At 50.3% G+C, this 22452-nt stretch overlaps 1 protein-coding gene and 1 non-coding gene across 2 annotated transcripts in view; one reads left to right on the plus strand and one right to left on the minus strand.

Annotated features, from left to right (window-relative positions):
- Window positions 1–5647: 5647 nt before the first annotated feature.
- On the minus strand, window positions 5648–5720 carry trnar-acg (transfer RNA arginine (anticodon ACG)). Its single transcript has one exon. It is a non-coding gene; the product is annotated as a tRNA-Arg (tRNA).
- Window positions 5721–6308: 588 nt separating this feature from the next.
- Window positions 6309–22452, plus strand: part of LOC140375610 (coiled-coil domain-containing protein 3-like) — a 40325-nt gene continuing 24181 nt past the window's right edge. Inside the window, exon 1 of the mRNA XM_072461890.1 lies at window positions 6309–6706. Within this exon, the coding sequence (XP_072317991.1) occupies window positions 6339–6706 (368 nt within the window). The 5' untranslated portion in view covers window positions 6309–6338. The remainder of the gene's footprint in view (window positions 6707–22452) is intronic.

Raw genomic sequence — 22452 nt, forward strand, 5'->3', positions numbered from 1 at the left:
CATGAGAGGCGCTGCGAAAGGTCCTTCACCGTTGCTAACGAGTGAATAGGGGAGGGGCTGCTGATCAATTAGGCTGGGTGAAGTTGCAGGTTTTATTGATTGATTAATGTTCTGAAGTTGTTAATGTAAAATATGTGGATCTCGAGTTGCTTATTTCATTAACTTCTTTGATGGGGTCACTTTGCACTTTGCACTTGGCACTTTGCACTTTGCACTTTGCACTTTGCACGTTGCTCTCTGAAAACCTAATAAACCTGATTAGTTTGTAGTTGCGTAAAGTTGTTTATCTCCTCAAATCTGCACCATCTGGTGATCATGATCAGGTTTTATGTCGTTTGCCATGAAACAAAAACAGGTTGCAAGCACAAGTCTCTGGTTTTCTCCCGTGGTCATCTGATATTGTCCACTCCGGTGCTAATGCTGTCCCCACAGACCTGTTCAGACCTGCTCAGACCTGCTCAGACCCGAGGAATGCAGCGCACACTAAATGTCTTTAGACTCGACTGATTGAGTTTCACTTTAACCAGATTCAAAGTGAAAACATCTCACTCTTAAAAGGCCATCGCTGCAGCTTTGAGCCAGAAAACGACTTCAAAAGCCCTGATCACACGTTACAGATGAAGACTTCTGAGTTTATGGTCAAATACTGTAAATGACGTTAGTTACAGTTAATAATAGTGAGTGCAGCAATAGAAGAAAAAGATGTAGTTCCATTTCAATGTTTTTTATATGATATTTATTATGTAAATGTGTTGGATTAGATTCGCCTTTATTAATATGTTGCCTTTCATTTTTCCGTGAAACATAACATAAAATAATAATAGGAATTATTAATAAATTAGTTGTTTTGATTGTGAAAGGCCAGTGGGTAAGAGATTTTTTTTATAAGTTTGGCAATAATTAAACTAAAGAGACGCTAGAGCGCATCTTTGTTGATGAAATTGGTTGTTCTTTAAAAACATACATTTTAATTTTGGGTTAGTTATGGTTCTGTCAGATCATGTACAGAAATCCAATTATACATTTTCTGTTTCAATAATCAATTATAAGTGATGAATGTATTAACTTGGTCAGCCCTGTTTGTGGATATGGTGAAGAAGGAAAAAAACAATATGTTGTGATGATCTTAAATAGTAATATGATTTTATATATAATACAATATCAATGCAACCATATAAAATGTATATAAAATACATGAAATGGAACAAAAGACTATTCCAACAACAAGACAAAATCTCTACATTAAGATATATTGATTTCACTGAAGGAAGATACTAGTACCATAAAGAGATACCAGTACCATAAAGAGATACCAGTACCATAAAGAGATATCAGTACCATAAAGAGATACCAGTACCATAAAGAGATACCAGTACCATAAAGAGATACCAGTACCATAAAGAGATACCATTACCATAAAGAGATACCATTACCATAAAGAGATACCATTACCATAAAGAGATACCATTACCATAAAGAGATACCAGTACCATAAAGAGATACCATTACCATAAAGAGATACCAGTACCATAAAGAGATACCAGTACCATAAAGAGATACCAGTACCATAAAGAGATATCAGTACCATAAAGAGATACCAGTACCATAAAGAGATACCAGTACCATAAAGAGATACCAGTACCATAAAGAGATATCATTACCATAAAGATATACCATTACCATAAAGAGATACCAGTACCATAAAGAGATACCATTACCATAAAGAGATACCAGTACCATAAAGAGATACCATTACCATAAAGAGATACCAGTACCATAAAGAGATACCAGTACCATAAAGAGATACCAGTACCATAAAGAGATACCATTACCATAAAGATATACCATTACCATAAAGAGATACCAGTACCATAAAGAGATACCATTACCATAAAGATATACAATTACCATAAAGAGATACCATTACCATAAAGAGATACCAGTACCATAAAGAGATACCATTACCATAAAGAGATACCAGTACCATAAAGAGATACCAGTACCATAAAGAGATACCATTACCATAAAGATATATCATTACCATAAAGAGATACCAGTACCATAAAGAGATACCATTACCATAAAGAGATACCAGTACCATAAAGAGATACCAGTACCATAAAGAGATACCATTACCATAAAGAGATACCATTACCATAAAGAGATACCATTACCATAAAGAGATACCATTACCATAAAGAGATACCATTACCATAAAGAGATACCATTACCATAAAGAGATACCATTACCATAAAGAGATACCAGTACCATAAAGAGATACCATTACCATAAAGAGATACCAGTACCATAAAGAGATACCATTACCATAAAGAGATACCATTACCATAAAGAGATACCAGTACCATAAAGAGATACCATTACCATAAAGAGATACCATTACCATAAAGAGATACCATTACCATAAAGAGATACCAGTACCATAAAGAGATACCAGTACCATAAAGAGATACCATTACCATAAAGAGATACCAGTACCATAAAGAGATACCATTACCATAAAGAGATACCATTACCATAAAGAGATACCAGTACCATAAAGAGATACCAGTACCATAAAGACATACCAGTACCATAAAGAGATACCATTACCATAAAGAGATACCATTACCATAAAGAGATACCAGTACCATAAAGAGATACCAGTACCATAAAGACATACCAGTACCATAAAGAGATACCATTACCATAAAGAGATACCATTACCATAAAGAGATACCAGTACCATAAAGAGATACCATTACCATAAAGAGATACCATTACCATAAAGAGATACCATTACCATAAAGAGATACCAGTACCATAAAGAGATACCATTACCATAAAGAGATACCATTACCATAAAGAGATACCAGTACCATAAAGAGATACCAGTACCATAAAGACATACCAGTACCATAAAGAGATACCATTACCATAAAGAGATACCATTACCATAAAGAGATACCATTACCATAAAGAGATACCATTACCATAAAGAGATACCAGTACCATAAAGAGATACCATTACCATAAAGAGATACCATTACCATAAAGAGATACCAGTACCATAAAGAGATACCAGTACCATAAAGACATACCAGTACCATAAAGAGATACCATTACCATAAAGAGATACCATTACCATAAAGAGATACCAGTACCATAAAGAGATACCATTACCATAAAGAGATACCATTACCATAAAGAGATACCATTACCATAAAGATATACCATTACCATAAAGATATACCATTACCATAAAGAGATACCAGTACCATAAAGAGATACCATTACCATAAAGAGATACCAGTACCATAAAGAGATACCAGTACCATAAAGAGATACCATTACCATAAAGATATATCATTACCATAAAGAGATACCAGTACCATAAAGAGATACCATTACCATAAAGAGATACCAGTACCATAAAGAGATACCAGTACCATAAAGAGATACCATTACCATAAAGAGATACCATTACCATAAAGAGATACCATTACCATAAAGAGATACCATTACCATAAAGAGATACCATTACCATAAAGAGATACCAGTACCATAAAGAGATACCATTACCATAAAGAGATACCAGTACCATAAAGAGATACCAGTACCATAAAGAGATACCAGTACCATAAAGAGATACCATTACCATAAAGAGATACCAGTACCATAAAGAGATACCATTACCATAAAGAGATACCATTACCATAAAGAGATACCAGTACCATAAAGAGATACCAGTACCATAAAGACATACCAGTACCATAAAGAGATACCATTACCATAAAGAGATACCATTACCATAAAGAGATACCATTACCATAAAGAGATACCAGTACCATAAAGAGATACCAGTACCATAAAGACATACCAGTACCATAAAGAGATACCATTACCATAAAGAGATACCATTACCATAAAGAGATACCAGTACCATAAAGAGATACCATTACCATAAAGAGATACCATTACCATAAAGAGATACCATTACCATAAAGAGATACCATTACCATAAAGAGATACCAGTACCATAAAGAGATACCATTACCATAAAGAGATACCATTACCATAAAGAGATACCATTACCATAAAGAGATACCAGTACCATAAAGAGATACCAGTACCATAAAGACATACCAGTACCATAAAGAGATACCATTACCATAAAGAGATACCATTACCATAAAGAGATACCAGTACCATAAAGAGATACCATTACCATAAAGAGATACCAGTACCATAAAGAGATACCATTACCATAAAGAGATACCATTACCATAAAGAGATACCATTACCATAAAGAGATACCATTACCATAAAGAGATACCAGTACCATAAAGAGATACCATTACCATAAAGAGATACCAGTACCATAAAGAGATACCATTACCATAAAGAGATACCAGTACCATAAAGAGATACCATTACCATAAAGAGATACCATTACCATAAAGAGATACCATTTTAAAAGGTTTACTTTGATTTGGTTTGATGTGAAAGGCAAGTTTATTTGTGGAGCACATTTCATACACAAGGCAATTCAAAGCTTCACAGCAGGAAAAATGCATTAAAATCACAAAGAAATGACAGAAACAGAAATACAATAAAATGAACTAAATTAAAAGTGATCAATTTAACTGATTGTCTAAACTAATAAAATGATAAACAGCAGCTTTACTCACAGAGTCTGGGCTGAGCATCTCGTCCACTTCACGGCTCTCGCTGCTGCAGTCGCCAAAAGAACACTCAGCATCTCGTCTCTGGCGTTTGCTCTGAAGGAAGTCTGACGCTGAGGACTTTTTGATCAGAGCTAGAAAATGCAAAAGAACAGAAAAATATGATTATTTTCATCCTCATCCAACCAAATAAAGTCACTGCAAAACGTTGTCCTGGAATAAATGTACCTCCTTCACAGATGTAGGTGATCAGCAGCATTCCCGTCAGAATCACTAGAACCATGTTGTGTAGTGGAGCTCTTCTCCGTCTAATATGAAGTACAGTAGTAGTAACCGTAGTAACCGTAGTAGTAACTGTAGACGTAAACCGTACACGTGAATGATCCAGTTGAGTTGAAGTCCACTCTCTTTGTTTGTCACCTGAGAAAAAGCCACACCTACAAATGTTCCTGATTTTCAAAAAGGAGTCTTATAATGAGTCCTCTTTTTTTACACCGCGGCAGCAGGAACAAGTGTCTTCTTGTTTAGGGCCCTTATGGGCCCTTATGCAGCTGCACAATGCACACAGCGCTCCAAATGTGTGCTCCACATACTACTATTACACAAACACTTCTCTATTGTGTTATACCACAGTAATAATCCAATTACACCAGAAAGAACTAGACTTTTGCTTCCAGGACCATGTTTCTGACATCGGACTGAAGCAAACAGCAGCATGACTCTAGAAGAAGAATTCATTATAAATACAAACATGCTTGATTAACCACATTTGTTATTCATCTCGTCCTGTTCAGCGATGGAAGTTTGACATTTTATCATTTTGAATAGAATTTTTTGCTTTTACTTCCTTCGTAGGCCGTAAGTACTTAAAGGATGTTTAGCAATGTAGCAGAATGAGCTAATGATCCATCTTAAATACACAATGATTACAACACGGATTTAAGCAAAACTTGTGAGAAAAGAACGAGCCAGCCAGGAGTCGAACCTAGAATCTTCTGATCCGTAGTCAGACGCGTTATCCATTGCGCCACTGGCCCGTGTGTGCAGAGCCGCGGCTATGACATAATTAAACCTTTAAAAGAGGTAATATATCTGCAACATCCACCATTTATTTAGGCTCCTTAAGTTAGATTATTTTGGTGCTTTGCACGTGCCTTTTTTGAGCAATTTACATCGTGCACCAAAAGAGAATTATACTCGTAGAAGCCAAGTAGACTGTGTCGGCTAAAGGCTAAAGGCTAAAGGCTAAACTGCAAAGACATGCGTCCTTATGGCCACTTGGGGGCGACACAAACACGTTTGGCTTTACGGTGGTTTATTGTTTGCTTCATTGCTTCCTAAATGGATTGGACATACATATTTAAACGTTTTCAACTTTTTTGTCATATGCTACTATTTTCTTAACGTATTTTAGCTCTGCTTTATTTGACTTTGTTCTTTTATCCACGGATCCTGTGTTGAATGAGTGAATCCACTCATCACGAGTGAAATGGAGGAGGGACAAGGAGCTTCTGGGGACACTTGAGTTGATGTTTCACCTTAAATGCCTGTAATGAAGTCTGAGCATGTTCTAAGTTAAACCTCATCTTTTGCCTCCTCATCCTCCACCGTCTCCAGCTCCAGCTCCAGCTCCAGCTCCAGCGCACGGGACTCGGATGATGTGGACGTTCTGGGCTCTTGTCCTGGTCCTTTGCCCGGCTCTGGTGCACGGGAGCTGGGGGTGTCAGCTGCCGCGTGACTGGAGACCCCAAACCGAGGCGTGCCGCGCCGAGCTGGCGGAGATCATCGTCTTCGCCAAAGTGTTAGCGCTGCACAAGGAGACGTACAGCGTGTACAACTATCTCCCATGGCAACACGACACGGAGCTGCTTTACTCTGCGGAGATCGAGCTGCTGTGTGACCAGGCCTGGGGCAGCATGCTGGAGATGCCCACGGGCTCGCGCTTCAACGTGACCGGGCTCGGATACTTCCCCTGCTTCTCCTACAGCGTCACGGAGGACAACAACTACTACTTCTTCCTCAGGTGAGACACAGAGTATGTCCACCTCCCTCAGGTGAGACACAGAGTATGTCCACCTCCCTCAGGTGAGACACAGAGTATGTCCACCTCCCTCAGGTGAGACACAGAAGGTCTCACCTCTCATTATGTCAATAGTCGACTTCAAATCAAATCAAATCAAATCAATTTATTTTTGTAAGGCCCAAAATCACAACAACAGTTGCCTCTGAGGGCCACAGGGAGAAATGAATCAACAATGTCTGTGGTGGCGATGAAGTCAGACAATGTCTGTGGTGGCGAGGGACGATGTCCCAGGGTCCTCTGTCCTTAGACTCTCCTTTTCGGCCAGGAAAAACTACAAAAAAACCTCTTTGGGAAAAAAGCGTAGAAACCTGGAGGAGTTCCAGTGAAGGAGAGATCCCACTCTCACAGACGGACAGACGGACACAAGGAGACTGGAGCTGGACCCACTCTTCGGGCAGAAGAGGGACCGTCGGAGGCGAGCTGGACCCACTCTTCAGGCAGACGAGGGACCGTCGGAGGCGAGCTGGACCCACTCTTCAGGCAGATGAGGGACCGACTGAGGCGAACTGGAGCCACTCTTCAGGCAGATGAGGGACCGTCCACACAGGGCAGGGACCACTTCACCAGGAGAGGGGCATCTGGTTCCACAGGTCCTCAGGAGTGAGAGAAAGAAAAGAAGGCGGTGAACAGTTTGCAAGTGGAATCAAAAAATAAATATTGTTTGATAGCATAAGTAGTCAGAAGAAGAAGAGGACAGAGCTCAAGCTGTCATACTTCCCCCAGCATAGTTACTCCTAGGGCAGCGTAGCTGAAGCTGTGGGTTTATCTTTATGTTCCTAACTACTCTGACCATAAGCGATTTCGAAGAGGAACGTTTTAAGCCTGGACTTAAATGAAGAGACTGTGTCAGCATATTTAACATGGGTCGGGAGCTGATTCCATAACACAGGGGCTTGGTAGCTAAACGCTCTACCTCCTACAGTACTTTTAGAGACTCTTGGCACCACCAGAAGGCTCTACCTCCTACAGTACTTTTAGAGACTCTTGGCACCACCAGAAGGCTCTACCTCCTACAGTACTTTTAGAGACTCTTGGCACCACCAGAAGGCTCTACCTCCTACAGTACTTTTAGAGACTCTTGGCACCACCAGAAGGCCAGCATTCTGAGAGCGAAGAGCTCTGTTTGGATGATATGGTTCTATAGCATCTTTGAGGTAGGATGGGGCCATGTCATTTATGGCTTTGTAGGTCAAGAGTAGAATTTTGAATTTGATTCTAGACTCGACGGGGAGCCAGTGAAGAGACTTCAGCACCGGCGTAATGTGCTCTCTTCTTTTTGTTCCTGTTAGTAATCTTGCTGCTGCATTTTGAACCAGTTGAAAGCTTTTTATGGAGCTTTTAGGACACGCTGCAAGCAGGAGTTACAGTCTAATCTAGTCGTTACAAATGCATGGATAAGTTTTTCGGCATCACTTTTAGGCAGGATTCTTCTGATTTTGGCGATGTTGCGCAAATGGAAATAGGCTGTTTTACAAGCTTGATTTATATGAGCTTTAAATGAGAGCTCCTGGTCAAATAAGACTCCAAGGTTTCTTACAGTAGAACTGGAGGCTACACTGACATTGTCCAGTGTGACTATCTGCTCAGATAGAGCGTCTCGTAGATGTTTAGGGCCAAGCACAATGACCTCGGTTTTTTCAGGGTTAAGAAGCAGGTAGTTTAGTGTCATCCAGGTTTTTATCTCCTTCACACAAGTACTAAGTCTGTCTACTTGATCGCTCTGATCAGGTTTCATTGATAAATACAGCTGAGTGTCATCTGCATAGCAGTGGAAGTTAATGCCATGCTTTCTGATAATGTTGCCTAATGGCAGCATATAAAGAGTAAACAGAATTGTGTAAATATGTCGTGTCAAGACTTCAATCTTGAGACGATTGAAACTTTCAAACAGAAATAGTCTAGACTTTTGTCCTTTCTGCTTGAATAATACTTGGACCATGTAGGCTGGACTTTAAAGAGACATTATGTCACTTTTCTCTTTGCACTTGCTTGATATTAATGCTTTTCCTGGAATGTTCCACACTGTTTCATTGAATGATATTAGTCTGTTCGCCGTAACCAGAGCGCCATCGCCGTAACTCGAGCGCCATCGCCGTAACCCGAGCGCCATCGCCGTAAAACGAGCGCCATCGCCGTAACTCGAGCGCCATCGCCGTAACCCGAGCGCCATCGCCGTAAAACGAGCGCCATCGCCGTAACCCGAGCGCCATCGCCGTAACCCGAGCGCCATCGCCGTAACCCGAGCGCCATCGCCGTAACCCGAGCGCCATCGCCGTAACCCGAGCGCCATCGGCGTAACACGAGCGCCATCGCCGCCATCGCCGTAACCCGAGCGCCATCGCCGTAAAAAACAAAACGTTTTGACTTTCATCCGAGAGACATTCTCAGTAACCCCGATACTTTGAGTAAGACCCGCCCACCTTCCTGGAGGAGGGGCTGAAACAGGGACGAGTGCCGTTGCACCCACAGGATGAGTCATCTTGAGGGTTCCTGTCCGTCTGCTCATCCGAGGAGAAGTAAAGAGACTTTTCTATAGCTAAAGACGGCAAGAATCAATCAAAAAAACACTTTGGGCACATGAGGCATCAATAAAACTAAGAAGGTTAGAAGCTCTGAAAAGTCGATTTTGCATGATAGGGCACCTTTAAGATTCAACCTTTATAATGGAGTTTTGAATCCCTGGAGAGGTAGACGTCCAGGGCATTCGGATGCTAATCGGGTACTCGGGGAGGAGAGAGAATAAGCAGGTTACAATAGGAGGCTGATAGCCCATTACAGGACTGTTAGTTGACAAAGAGTATAGTTCAGGTGAAACCAAAAGCACCTTGTCATCAGGAGGTCCCGCCCGGGGGGCAGGTCTCACTCAGAGCAGGATAAATATCTGAGTTCCCGGTCTTGATTCACAGATTGAGAATGACTCTTGGATGAGAGTCGAAACGAGTATTTTTCTACAATGGAACACTTCTGGACATTATCATCATTATTATTATTATTATTATTAACCATGCATTATCTGTTATGATTAAAATACCAGGACGAACACTGAAACAACACTATCTTCTGAATAAAACTAAATGTAGTGTGTACAAGTCACATGTGCTCCAGCCTCAGACTGAGCCTGTGGCACATGAAAGTCTTTATTTTGCATATGAATGAACATCTGTGAACAGTCACGGTGGAAATGAGCTGATCAGAATCCACTAAACCAGGACCAGCCAAGGACTAAATCAGGATAAAAGTCCCTAAACCTAAAATGACAACTGAAGTTGGACCCATAATATTAGATTAAACTAGGACTAAACCTGGACCAACGGGTCTAAATGAGGCTTGTTTTAAAAGCCATAATAATGACATTCCGCCGCGTGGCCGTGGCGTTCCGCCGCCGCGTGGCGTTCTTGTGGCGTTCTGCCGCGTGGCGTTCTTGTGGCGTTCCGCCGCGTGGCGTTCTTGTGGCGTTCTGCCGCGGGGCGTTCTTGTGGCGTTCCGCCGCGGGGCGTTCTTGTGGCGTTCCGCCGGCGCGTGGCGTTCTTGTGGCGTTCCGCCGCGTGGCATTCTTGTGGCGTTCTGCCGCGTGGCGTTCTTGTGGTGTTCTTGTGGCGTTCTTGTTGCGTTCTTGTGGCGTTCTTCTGGCGTTCTGCCGCGGGGCGTTCTTGTGGCGTTCTTGTGGCGTTCCGCCGCGTGGCGTTCTTGTGGCGTTCTTGTGGCGTTCCGCCGCCGCGTGGCGTTCTTGTGGCGTTCCGCCGCGTGGCGTTCTTGTGGCGTTCCGCCGCGGGGCATTCTTGTGGCGTTCTTGTGGCGTTCCGCCGCCGCGCGGCGTTCTTGTGGCGTTCCGCCGCGTGGCATTCTTGTGGCGTTCCGCCGCCGCGTGCCGTTCCGGCGTGGCGTTCTTGTGGCGTTCTGCCGCGTGGCGTTCTTGTGGTGTTCTTGTGGCGTTCTTGTTGCGTTCTTGTGGCGTTCCGCCGCGTGGCGTTCTTGTGGCGTTCCGCCGCCGCGTGGCGTTCTTGTGGCGTTCCGCCGCGTGGCGTTCTAGTGGCGTTCTTGTGGCGTTCTGCCGCGGGGCGTTCTTGGGGCGTTCTTGTGGCGTTCCGCCGCCGCGTGGCGTTCTTGTGGCGTTCCGCCGCGTGGCGTTCTTGTGGTGTTCTTGTGGCGTTCTGCTGCGTGGCGTTCTTGTGGTGTTCTTGTGGCGTTCTTGTGGCGTTCTTCTGGCGTTCTGCCGCGGGGCGTTCTTGTGGCGTTCTTGCGGCGTTCCGCCGCCGCGTGGCGTTCTTCAGGCGTTCTTGTGGCGTTCTTGTGGCGTTCTGCCGCGGGGCGTTCTTGGGGCGTTTTTGTGGCGTTCCACCGCCGCGTGGCGTTCTTGTGGCGTTCCGCCGCGTGGCATTCTTGTGGCGTTCTGCCGCGTGGCGTTCTTGTGGTGTTCTTGTGGCGTTCTTGTGGCGTTCTGCCGCGTGGCGTTCTTGTGGTCTTGTTGCGTTCTTGTGGCGTTCTTCTGGCGTTCTGCCGCGGGGCGTTCTTGGGGCGTTCTTGTGGCGTTCCGCCGCCGCGTGGCGTTCTTGTGGCGTTCCGCCGCGTGGCATTCTTGTGGCGTTCTGCCGCGTGGCGTTCTTGTGGTGTTTTTGTGGCGTTCTTGTGGCGTTCTTGTGGCGTTCTTCTGCCGTTCTGCCGCGGGGCGTTCTTGTGGCGTTCTTGTGGCGTTCTTCTGGCTTTCTGCCGCGGGGCGTTCTTGTGGCGTTCTTGTGGTGTTCTGCCGCGGGGCGTTCTTGGGGCGTTTTTGTGGCGTTCCGCCGCCGCGTGGCATTCTTGTGGCGTTCTGCTGCGTGGCGTTCTTGTGGTGTTCTTGTGGCGTTCTTGTGGCGTTCTTCTGGCGTTCTGCCGCGGGGCGTTCTTGTGGCGTTCCGCCGCCGTGTGGCGTTCTTGTGGCGTTCCGCCGCGTGGCGTTCTTGTGTCGTTCTTTTGGCGTTCTGCCGCGGGGCGTTCTTGGGGCGTTCTTGTGGCGTTCCGCCGCCGCGTGGCGTTCTTGTGGCGTTCCGCCGCGTGGCATTCTTGTGGCGTTCTGCCGCGTGGCGTTCTTGTGGTGTTCTTGTGGCGTTCTTGTGGCGTTCTTCTGGCGTTCTGCCGCGGGGCGTTCTTGTGGCGTTCTTGCGGCGTTCCGCCGCCGCGTGGCGTTCTTGAGGCGTTCTTGTGGCGTTCTTGTGGCGTTCTGCCGCGGGGCGTTCTTGGGGCGTTCTTGTGGCGTTCCGCCGCCGCGTGGCGTTCTTGTGGCGTTCCGCCGCGTGGCGTTCTTGTGGTGTTCTTGTGGCGTTCTTGTAACGTTCTTGTGGCGTTCCGCTGCGTGGCGTTCTTGTGGCGTTCTTGTGGCGTTCCGCCGCCGCGTGGCGTTCTTGTGGCGTTCCGCCGCATGGCTTTCTTGTGGCGTTCCGCCGCGTGGCGTTCTTGTGGCGTTCTTGTGGCGTTCTGCCGCGTGGCGTTCTTGTGGTGTTCTTGTGGCGTTCTTGTTGCGTTCTTGTGGCGTTCTTCTGGCGTTCTGCCGCGTGGCGTTCTTGTGGTGTTCTTGTGGCGTTCTTGTGGCGTTCTTCTGGCGTTCTGCCGCGGGGCGTTCTTGTGGCGTTCCGCCGCCGTGTGGCGTTCTTGTGGCGTTCCGCCGCGTGGCGTTCTTGTGGCGTTCTTGTGGCGTTCTGCCGCGGGGCGTTCTTGGGGCGTTCTTGTGGTGTTCCGCCGCCGCGTGGCGTTCTTGTGGCGTTCCGCCGCGTGGCATTCTTGTGGCGTTCTGCCGCGTGGCGTTCTTGTGGTGTTCTTGTGGCGTTCTTGTGGCGTTCTTCTGGCGTTCTGCCGCGGGGCGTTCTTGTGGCGTTCTTGCGGCGTTCCGCCGCCGCGTGGCGTTCTTGAGGCGTTCTTGTGGCGTTCTTGTGGCGTTCTGCCGCGGGGCGTTCTTGGGGCGTTTTTGTGGCGTTCCGCCACCGCGTGGCGTTCTTGTGGCGTTCCGCCGCGTGGCATTCTTGTGGCGTTCTGCCGCGTGGCGTTCTTGTGGTGTTCTTGTGGCGTTCTTGTTGTGTTCTTGTGGCGTTCTTGTGGTGTTCTTCTGGCGTTCTGCCGCGGGGCGTTCTTGTGGCGTTCCGCCGGCGTGTGGCGTTCTTGTGGCGTTCCGCCGCGTGGCGTTCTTGTGGCGTTCTTTTGGCGTTCTGCCGCGGGGCGTTCTTGTGGCGTTCCGCCGCCGCGTGGCGTTCTTGTGGCGTTCTGCCGCGTGGCGTTCTTGTGGTGTTCTTGCGGCGTTCTTGTGGCGTTCTTCTGGCGTTCTGCCGCGGGGCGTTCTTGTGGCGTTCTTGTGGCGTTCCGCCGCCGCGTGGCGTTCTTGAGGCGTTCTTGTGGCGTTCTTGTGGCGTTCTGCCGCGGGGCGTTCTTGGGGCGTTTTTGTGGCGTTCCGCTGCCGCGTGGCGTTCTTGTGGCGTTCCGCCGCGTGGCATTCTTGTGGCGTTCTGCCGCGTGGCGTTCTTGTGGCGTTCTTGTGGTGTTCTGCCGCGGGGCGTTCTTGGGGCGTTTTTGTGGCGTTCCGCCGCCGCGTGGCATTCTTGTGGCGTTCTGCCGCGTGGCGTTCTTGTGGTGTTCTTGTGGCGTTCTTGTTGTGTTCTTGTGGCGTTCTTGTGGCGTTCTTCTGGCGTTCTGCCGCGGGGCGTTCTTGTGGCGTTCCGCCGCCGCGTGGCGTTCTTGTGGCGTTCTTGTGGCGTTCTTGTGGTGTTCTTGTGGCGTTCTTGTGGCGTTCTTGGGGCGTTCTTGGGGTGTCCTCCAGGATGTCCTCCAGGCTGTCCTCCAGGACGTCCTCCAGACTGTCCTCCAGGACGTCCTCCAGGCTGTCCTCCAGGCTGTCCTCCAGGACGTCCTCCAGGCTGTCCTCCAGGCTGTCCTCCAGGCTGTCCTCCAGGCTGTTCTCCAGGCTGTCCTCCAGGCTGTCCTCCAGGACGTCCTCCAGGCTGTCCTCCAGGCTGTCCTCTAGGCTGTCCTCCAGGACGTCCTCCAGGCTGTCCTCCAAGCTGTCCTCCAGGACGTCCTCCAGGCTGTCCTCCAGGCTGTCCTCCAGGCTGTCCTCCAGGACGTCCTCCAGGCTGTCCTCCAGGCTGTCCTCCAGGACGTCCTCCAGGACGTCCTCCAGGCTGTCCTCCAGGCTGTCCTCTAGGCTGTCCTCCAGGACGTCCTCCAGGCTGTCCTCCAGACTGTCCTCCAGGCTGTCCTCCAGGACGTCCTCCAGGCTGTCCTCCAGGCTGTCCTCCAGGATGTCCTCCAGGCTGTCCTCCAGGCTGTCCTCTAGGCTGTCCTCCAGGCTGTCCTCCAGGCTGTCCTCCAGGCTGTCCTCCAGGCTGTCCTCTAGGCTGTCCTCCAGGCTGTCCTCCAGGCTGTCCTCCAGGACGTCCTCCAGGCTGTCCTCCAGGCTGTCCTCCAGGACGTCCTCCAGGCTGTCCTCCAGGCTTTCCTCCAGGACGTCCTCCAGGCTGTCCTCCAGGCTGTCCTCTAGGCTGTCCTCCAGGACGTCCTCCAGGCTGTCCTCCAGACTGTCCTCCAGGCTGTCCTCCAGGACGTCCTCCAGGCTGTCCTCCAGGCTGTCCTCCAGGATGTCCTCCAGGCTGTCCTCCAGGCTGTCCTCTAGGCTGTCCTCCAGGACGTCCTCCAGGCTGTCCTCCAGGCTGTCCTCCAGGCTGTCCTCCAGGACGTCCTCCAGGCTGTCCTCCAGGCTGTCCTCTAGGCTGTCCTCCAGGACGTCCTCCAGGCTGTCCTCCAGACTGTCCTCCAGGCTGTCCTCCAGGACGTCCTCCAGGCTGTCCTCCAGGCTGTCCTCCAGGATGTCCTCCAGGCTGTCCTCCAGGCTGTCCTCTAGGCTGTCCTCCAGGACGTCCTCCAGGCTGTCCTCCAGGCTGTCCTCCAGGCTGTCCTCCAGGCTGTCCTCTAGGCTGTCCTCCAGGCTGTCCTCCAGGCTGTCCTCCAGGACGTCCTCCAGGCTGTCCTCCAGGCTGTCCTCCAGGACGTCCTCCAGGCTGTCCTCCAGGCTTTCCTCCAGGACGTCCTCCAGGCTGTCCTCCAGGCTGTCCTCCAGGACGTCCTCCAGGCTGTCCTCCAGGCTGTCCTCCAGGACGTCCACCAGGCTGTCCTCCAGGACGTCCTCCAGGCTGTCCTCCAGGACGTCCTCCAGGCTGTCCGCCCGGGGCTGTCCGTCTGGAGCATTGTTTGCAGAGGCAAATGTAATGAATCTAATCCTTTTTGGGTTAAGGCTGTAACATGAAAACATTTGGAAACATGTTCTAAGGTCACATGATCACAGAGAACTGACTGTAGTGGTAAAGCAGCTTTCTGATTGGCTCATTGGCCTGAGAACCGACCCTCAAACTCTAAACAACTATTTTCATTGTGTAAAATGTTTTTGCTCTGGACAATGTTTCTCATGGACAAGTTACAGAGAAATACAACAGCGTTTAGTCTTTTTTCCATGGACGTTCATATTTTACATGATGTTTATTGTGAAATACCAAACTGTCCAAACTGACTTCGTTATAAAGTGGTCCCCAGTTTCTAAAGAAGAGTTGTCAGCACTTTCTCAAACTCTGGGAATGACCATCTCCTCCCACGCTCCAGACTCCTCCCACGCTCCAGACTCCTCCCACGCTCCAGACTCCTCCCACGCTCCAGACTCCTCCCACGCTCCAGACTCCTCCCACGCTCCAGACTCCTCCCATGCTCCAGACTCCTCCCACGCTCCAGACTCCTCCCATGCTCCAGACTCCTCCCACGCTCCAGACTCCTCCCACGCTCCAGACTCCTCCCATGCTCCAGACTCCTCCCACGCTCCAGACTCCTCCCACGCTCCAGACTCCTCCCACGCTCCAGACTCCTCCCACGCTCCAGACTCCTCCCACGCTCCAGACTCCTCCCACGCTCCAGACTCCTCCCACGCTCCAGACTCCTCCCATGCTCCAGACTCCTCCCACGCTCCAGACTCCTCCCATGCTCCAGACTCCTCCCACGCTCCAGACTCCTCCCACGCTCCAGACTCCTCCCATGCTCCAGACTCCTCCCACGCTCCAGACTCCTCCCACGCTCCAGACTCCTCCCACGCTCCAGACTCCTCACACGCTCCAGACTCCTCCCACGCTCCAGACTCCTCCCACGCTCCAGACTCCTCCCACGCTCCAGACTCCTCCCACGCTCCAGACTCCTCCCACGCTCCAGACTCCTCCCACGCTCCAGACTCCTCCCATGCTCCAGACTCCTCACACGCTCCAGACTCCTCCCATGCTCCAGACTCCTCCCACGCTCCAGACTCCTCCCATGCTCCAGACTCCTCCCACGCTCCAGACTCCTCCCACGCTCCAGACTCCTCCCACGCTCCAGACTCCTCCCACGCTCCAGACTCCTCCCACGCTCCAGACTCCTCCCACGCTCCAGACTCCTCCCACGCTCCAGACTCCTCCCATGCTCCAGACTCCTCCCATGCTCCAGACTCCTCCCACGCTCCAGACTCCTCCCATGCTCCAGACTCCTCCCACGCTCCAGACTCCTCCCACGCTCCAGACTCCTCCCATGCTCCAGACTCCTCCCACGCTCCAGACTCCTCCCACGCTCCAGACTCCTCCCACGCTCCAGACTCCTCCCACGCTCCAGACTCCTCCCACGCTCCAGACTCCTCCCACGCTCCAGACTCCTCCCACGCTCCAGACTCCTCCCACGCTCCAGACTCCTCCCACGCTCCAGACTCCTCCCATGCTCCAGACTCCTCACACGCTCCAGACTCCTCCCATGCTCCAGACTCCTCCCACGCTCCAGACTCCTCCCATGCTCCAGACTCCTCCCACGCTCCAGACTCCTCCCATGCTCCAGACTCCTCCCACGCTCCAGACTCCTCCCACGCTCCAGACTCCTCCCACGCTCCAGACTCCTCCCATGCTCCAGACTCCTCCCACGCTCCAGACTCCTCCCACGCTCCAGACTCCTCCCATGCTCCAGACTCCTCCCATGCTCCAGACTCCTCCCACGCTCCAGACTCCTCACACGCTCCAGACTCCTCCCACGCTCCAGACTCCTCCCACGCTCCAGACTCCTCCCATGCTCCAGACTCCTCCCACGCTCCAGACTCCTCCCACGCTCCAGACTCCTCCCATGCTCCAGACTCCTCCCACGCTCCAGACTCCTCCCACGCTCCAGACTCCTCCCACGCTCCAGACTCCTCCCATGCTCCAGACTCCTCCCACGCTCCAGACTCCTCCCACGCTCCAGACTCCTCCCACGCTCCAGACTCCTCCCACGCTCCAGACTCCTCCCATGCTCCAGACTCCTCCCATGCTCCAGACTCCTCCCACGCTCCAGACTCCTCCCATGCTCCAGACTCCTCCCACGCTCCAGACTCCTCACACGCTCCAGACTCCTCCCACGCTCCAGACTCCTCCCACGCTCCAGACTCCTCCCATGCTCCAGACTCCTCCCACGCTCCAGACTCCTCCCATGCTCCAGACTCCTCCCACGCTCCAGACTCCTCCCACGCTCCAGACTCCTCCCACGCTCCAGACTCCTCCCACGCTCCAGACTCCTCCCATGCTCCAGACTCCTCCCACGCTCCAGACTCCTCACACGCTCCAGACTCCTCCCACGCTCCAGACTCCTCCCACGCTCCAGACTCCTCCCATGCTCCAGACTCCTCCCACGCTCCAGACTCCTCCCACGCTCCAGACTCCTCCCACGCTCCAGACTCCTCCCATGCTCCAGACTCCTCCCACGCTCCAGACTCCTCACACGCTCCAGACTCCTCCCACGCTCCAGACTCCTCCCACGCTCCAGACTCCTCCCATGCTCCAGACTCCTCCCACGCTCCAGACTCCTCCCACGCTCCAGACTCCTCCCACGCTCCAGACTCCTCCCACGCTCCAGACTCCTCCCACGCTCCAGACTCCTCCCATGCTCCAGACTCCTCCCACGCTCCAGACTCCTCACACGCTCCAGACTCCTCCCACGCTCCAGACTCCTCCCACGCTCCAGACTCCTCCCATGCTCCAGACTCCTCCCACGCTCCAGACTCCTCCCACGCTCCAGACTCCTCCCACGCTCCAGACTCCTCCCATGCTCCAGACTCCTCCCACGCTCCAGACTCCTCACACGCTCCAGACTCCTCCCACGCTCCAGACTCCTCCCACGCTCCAGACTCCTCCCACGCTCCAGACTCCTCACAAACCCACTGCTATTTTTGGCCTAAATGATGCTTTACTTTTGCCATATCCAGTTTCAGAAAGATGTGACGTTGAAGGTTAAAGTGGAAGTGTGTTGGACAGAAGTGGAGCAGGAAACCATGGCATTCCACAGCAGGATCATTACAGAGCCAGACGCCGAGCACCTTTTGTTCCCTGCAGCTGCACGGCTCTGAAAAGAGACAAATAATAGTGGATAAAACACATGATGAGGAGCAACAGTCAAACACGTCCTGAACCAGACGCTTCATCATGTGTTTGTCACCGATATTTGACCTTTCAATTCTTTCAAATGAAGGGTTTTCACATTGTCCTTTTTCCGTTCCTGCTGCTTGTTCATCTGAACTAAGAACCATCTGAACAGGAACTTTTTGGCAACGTCGTTGTTGTGAAATACTTTTTATTCATTCTCATTCTAGAAAACCTTTATAGAAGACAAGAGAAATAATTTTGACACAGTAGCTCCATAAATAAATCCTAATAAATTATAAGTAGTAATTCAAATTTAGATTTTGATGTTGTCTTTAATTCCATATTTTCTTCTATCACGGGACTTAGTTCTTGGTACTGTACATTTATTCCTCCAAAATACATCTCCCTCTCCATTCAAACGGGATCAACTGCACAGATCTTTAGGTAGAACAAATACCTCAATGTTGTGTAAATCAAGGCAACTGAAGATGCATCAGTACGTTTTCAGTTCCAACTCTGACACTGACACTTGAACTGTGCCGACGCCCCATGTGGCCTGAGAAGACTGAAAGCAGCTGAAGGTTGGAGACATTGTGCTTGACCATGTCCATGTGTCCTAGGACTGTCCTGTTGCACAAAAATATTGGAAAGTCACTGCAGCTCAACTTCAGGATTATGTCTTTGGGCCTCAAAACTTCTGCCATGGACAAGAGATGGATACATTTGGAACACACTTCTAGCGGCTGGAAAAAGGCCATCACTGAAAATGGATGACACAAACTGCGCCGACGGTTAAGGACTGGACATTAGAACAGGGTTAGGGTTAACCCGACGGTTAAGGACTGGACATTAGAACAGGGTTAGGGTTAACCCGACGGTTAAGGACTGGACATTAGAACAGGGTTAGGGTTAACCCGACGGTTAAGGACTGGACATTAGAACAGGGTTAGGGTTAACCCGACGGTTAAGGACTGGACATTAGAACAGGGTTAGGGTTAACCCGACGGTTAAGGACTGGACATTAGAACAGGGTTAGGTTAGGGTTAACCCGACATACGGACAATGCATAAAAACACTTATGGACTCAACTTGGAAATGGACAAATTCTTATTTCCGACTTTACAAACTATGTTTTTCTTTCTCTGGTCTAGTCTTGTTTTAATTTGTTCTGTTTTTGGCTTTATTTTATTTTAAAAAGTGACTTATTTAAAGGTTCTTAAAGATACACAAAACCCTCCACCAGAAGAGTTACACTTATAGTTATTGCACTTTTTGGAAATACTTGAGTGTATTCCTCCCTTTAAGACAGCCATGGACTCATTATTTAGACTCATCATTTAAACTCATTATTTAAACTCATTATTTAAACTAATTATTTAAACTCATTATTTGACTCATTATTTGACTCATTATTTAGACTCATTATTTAGACTCATTATTTGACTCATTATTTGACTCATTATTTAGACTCATTATTTAGACTCATTATTTGACTCATTATTTGACTCATTATTTAGACTCATTATTTAGACTCATTATTTGACTCATTATTTGACTCATTATTTAGACTCATTATTTAGACTCATTATTTGACTCATTATTTGACTCATTATTTAGACTCATTATTTAGACTCATTATTTGACTCATTATTTAGACTCATAATTAATGAGTCTAAATAAATGAGTTTAATTTTTTTTTTATTTAGACTCACCTCTCCTTGAACCGACACCTTAACGTGGTGGAGGGGTTTGAGTGCCCGAATGATCCCGGGAGCTATGTTGTCGGGGGCTTCATGCCCCTGGTAGGGTCTCCCAAGGCAAACAGGTCCTAGGTGACGGGTCAGACAAAGATCGGTTCAGAAGCCCCCTATGATGACAACACGAACAAGGCAGTTTACGTCGCCCGGATCAGCGTCACCGGGGCCCCATCCTGGAGCCAGGCCTGGGATGGGTGCTCCATGGCGAGCGCCTGGTGGCCGGGTCTTACCCCACGGGGCCCGGCCGGGCACAGCCCGAAAGAGCGACGTGGGGCCGCCCTCCCGTGGGCCCACCACCCGCAGGAGGATCCATAAGGGGCCGGTGCAGAGAGATCTGGGCGGCAGTCGACAGCAGGGGCCTCGGCGACCAGATCTCCAGACACAGAGACTAACTCTGGGGACATGGAATGTCACCTCGCTGGGGGGGAAAGAGCCTGAGCTTGTGCGGGAGGTTGAGCGATACCGACTAGATATAGTCGGCCTCACCTCCACGCACAGTTTGGGCTCTGGAACCATCTCCTCCAGAGGGGCTGGACGCTCCACTTCTCTGGTGTTGCCCGCGGGGAGAGGCAGGGCTGGTGTGGGCTTGCTCATAGCCCCTCAGCTCAGCCGCCACGTGTTGGAGTTTACCCCGGTGAACGAGAGGGTCGCGTCCCTCCGCCTTCGGGTGGGGGACAGGTCTCTCACTGTTGTGGCGGCCTACGGGCCGAACAGCAGTGCAGAGTACCCGGCCTTCTTGGAGTCCTTGGAGTACTGGACAGTGCACCGACCGGGGACTCCGTTGTTCTACTGGGGGACTTCAACGCCCACGTGGGCAATGACAGTGACACCTGGAGAGGGGTGATCGGGAAGAACGGCTTCCCCGATCTGAACCCGAGCGGTGTTCAGTTATTGGACTTCTGTGCTAGCCACGGATTGTCCATAACGAACACCATGTTCAAGCACAAGGGTGTCCATCAGTGCACATGGCACCAGGACACCCTAGGCCGGAGGTCAATGATTGACTTTGTTGTCGTGTCATCAGACCTCCGGCCGCGTGTCTTGGACACTCGGGTGAAGAGAGGGGCAGAGTTGTCAACCGATCACCACCTGGTGGTGAGTTGGATCCGCTGGCGGAGGAGGAAGCCGGACAGACTTGGCAGACCCAAGTGCATTGTGAGGGTCTGTTGGGAACATCTAGTTGAGCCCTCTGTCAGTAGGGTATTCAACTCGTACCTCCGGGAGAGCTTCTCCCATGTCCCGGGGGAGGCTGGGGACATTGAGTCCGAGTGGACCATGTTCTCCGCCTCCATTGTTGATGCGGCTGCTCGGAGCTGTGGTCGCAAGGTCTCCGGTGCCTGTCGTGGCGGCAACCCCTGAACCCGGTGGTGGACACCGGAAGTAAGGGATGCCGTCAGACTGAAGAAGGAGGCCTATCAGGCCACTCTGGCTTGTAGGTCTCCGGAGGTCATCGACGGGTATCGGCAGGCCAAGCGAGCCGCGGCTCGTGCTGTCGCAGAGGCAAAAACCCGGGCCTGGGAGGAGTTCGGGGAGGCCATGGAGGAGGACTATCGGTCGGCACCAAAGAAATTCTGGCAAACCGTCCGGCGCCTCAGGAGGGGGAAGCAGTGTCTCACCAACACCGTTTACGGTGCGGGTGGAGGCCTGCTGACCTCGACTGGGGATGTCGTCGGACGGTGGAAGGAATACTTTGAGGATCTCCTTAATCCCTCAGTCACGTCTTCCGAAGAGGAAGTAGAGACCGGGGACTCGGAGGCTGGCTCATCCATCACCCAAGCTGAAGTCACTGAGGTTGTTCGCAAACTCCTCGGTGGCTCCGGGGGTGGATGAGATCCGCCCTGAGTACCTAAAATATCTGGATGTTGTAGGACTGTCTTGGTTGACACGTCTCTGCAACATCGCGTGGCGTTCGGGGACCGTGCCTCTGGACTGGCAGACCGGGGTGGTGGTCCCTCTGTTCAAGAAGGGGGACCGGAGGGTGTGTTCCAACTACAGAGGCATCACACTCCTCAGCCTCCCGGGTAAGGTCTATTCCAAGGTACTGGAGAGGAGAATCCGACCGATAGTGGAACCTCTGATTCAGGAGGAGCAGAGTGGTTTTCGTCCCGGTCGTGGAACACTGGACCAGCTCTATACCCTCCATCGGGTGCTCGAGGGTTCATGGGAGTTTGCCCAACCGGTCCACATGTGCTTTGTGGATCTGGAGAAGGCTTTCGACCGTGTCCCTCGGGGTGTCCTTTGGGGGGTGCTCCGGGAGTACGGGGTCCGGGGCCCTTTGCTCAGGGCTGTCCGGTCCCTGTATGACCGGAGCAGGAGCTGTGTTCGCATTGCCGGCAGTAAGTCAGACCTGTTCCCAGTGCATGTTGGACTCCGCCAGGGCTGCCCTTTGTCACCGGTTCTGTTCATAATTTTTATGGACAGAATTTCTAGGCGCAGTCAGGGGTCAGAGGGTGTCCGGTTTGGGGACCACAGGATCTCATCTCTGCTGTTTGCAGACGATGTTGTCCTGATGGCTCCATCAAAC

The sequence above is a fragment of the Eucyclogobius newberryi genome, unplaced genomic scaffold (genome assembly GCF_026437365.1).
Source record: "Eucyclogobius newberryi isolate DKJ021-1_F unplaced genomic scaffold, fEucNew1.0.hap1 SCAF_33, whole genome shotgun sequence".
In the NCBI taxonomy this organism is placed as follows: domain Eukaryota; kingdom Metazoa; phylum Chordata; class Actinopteri; order Gobiiformes; family Gobiidae; genus Eucyclogobius; species Eucyclogobius newberryi.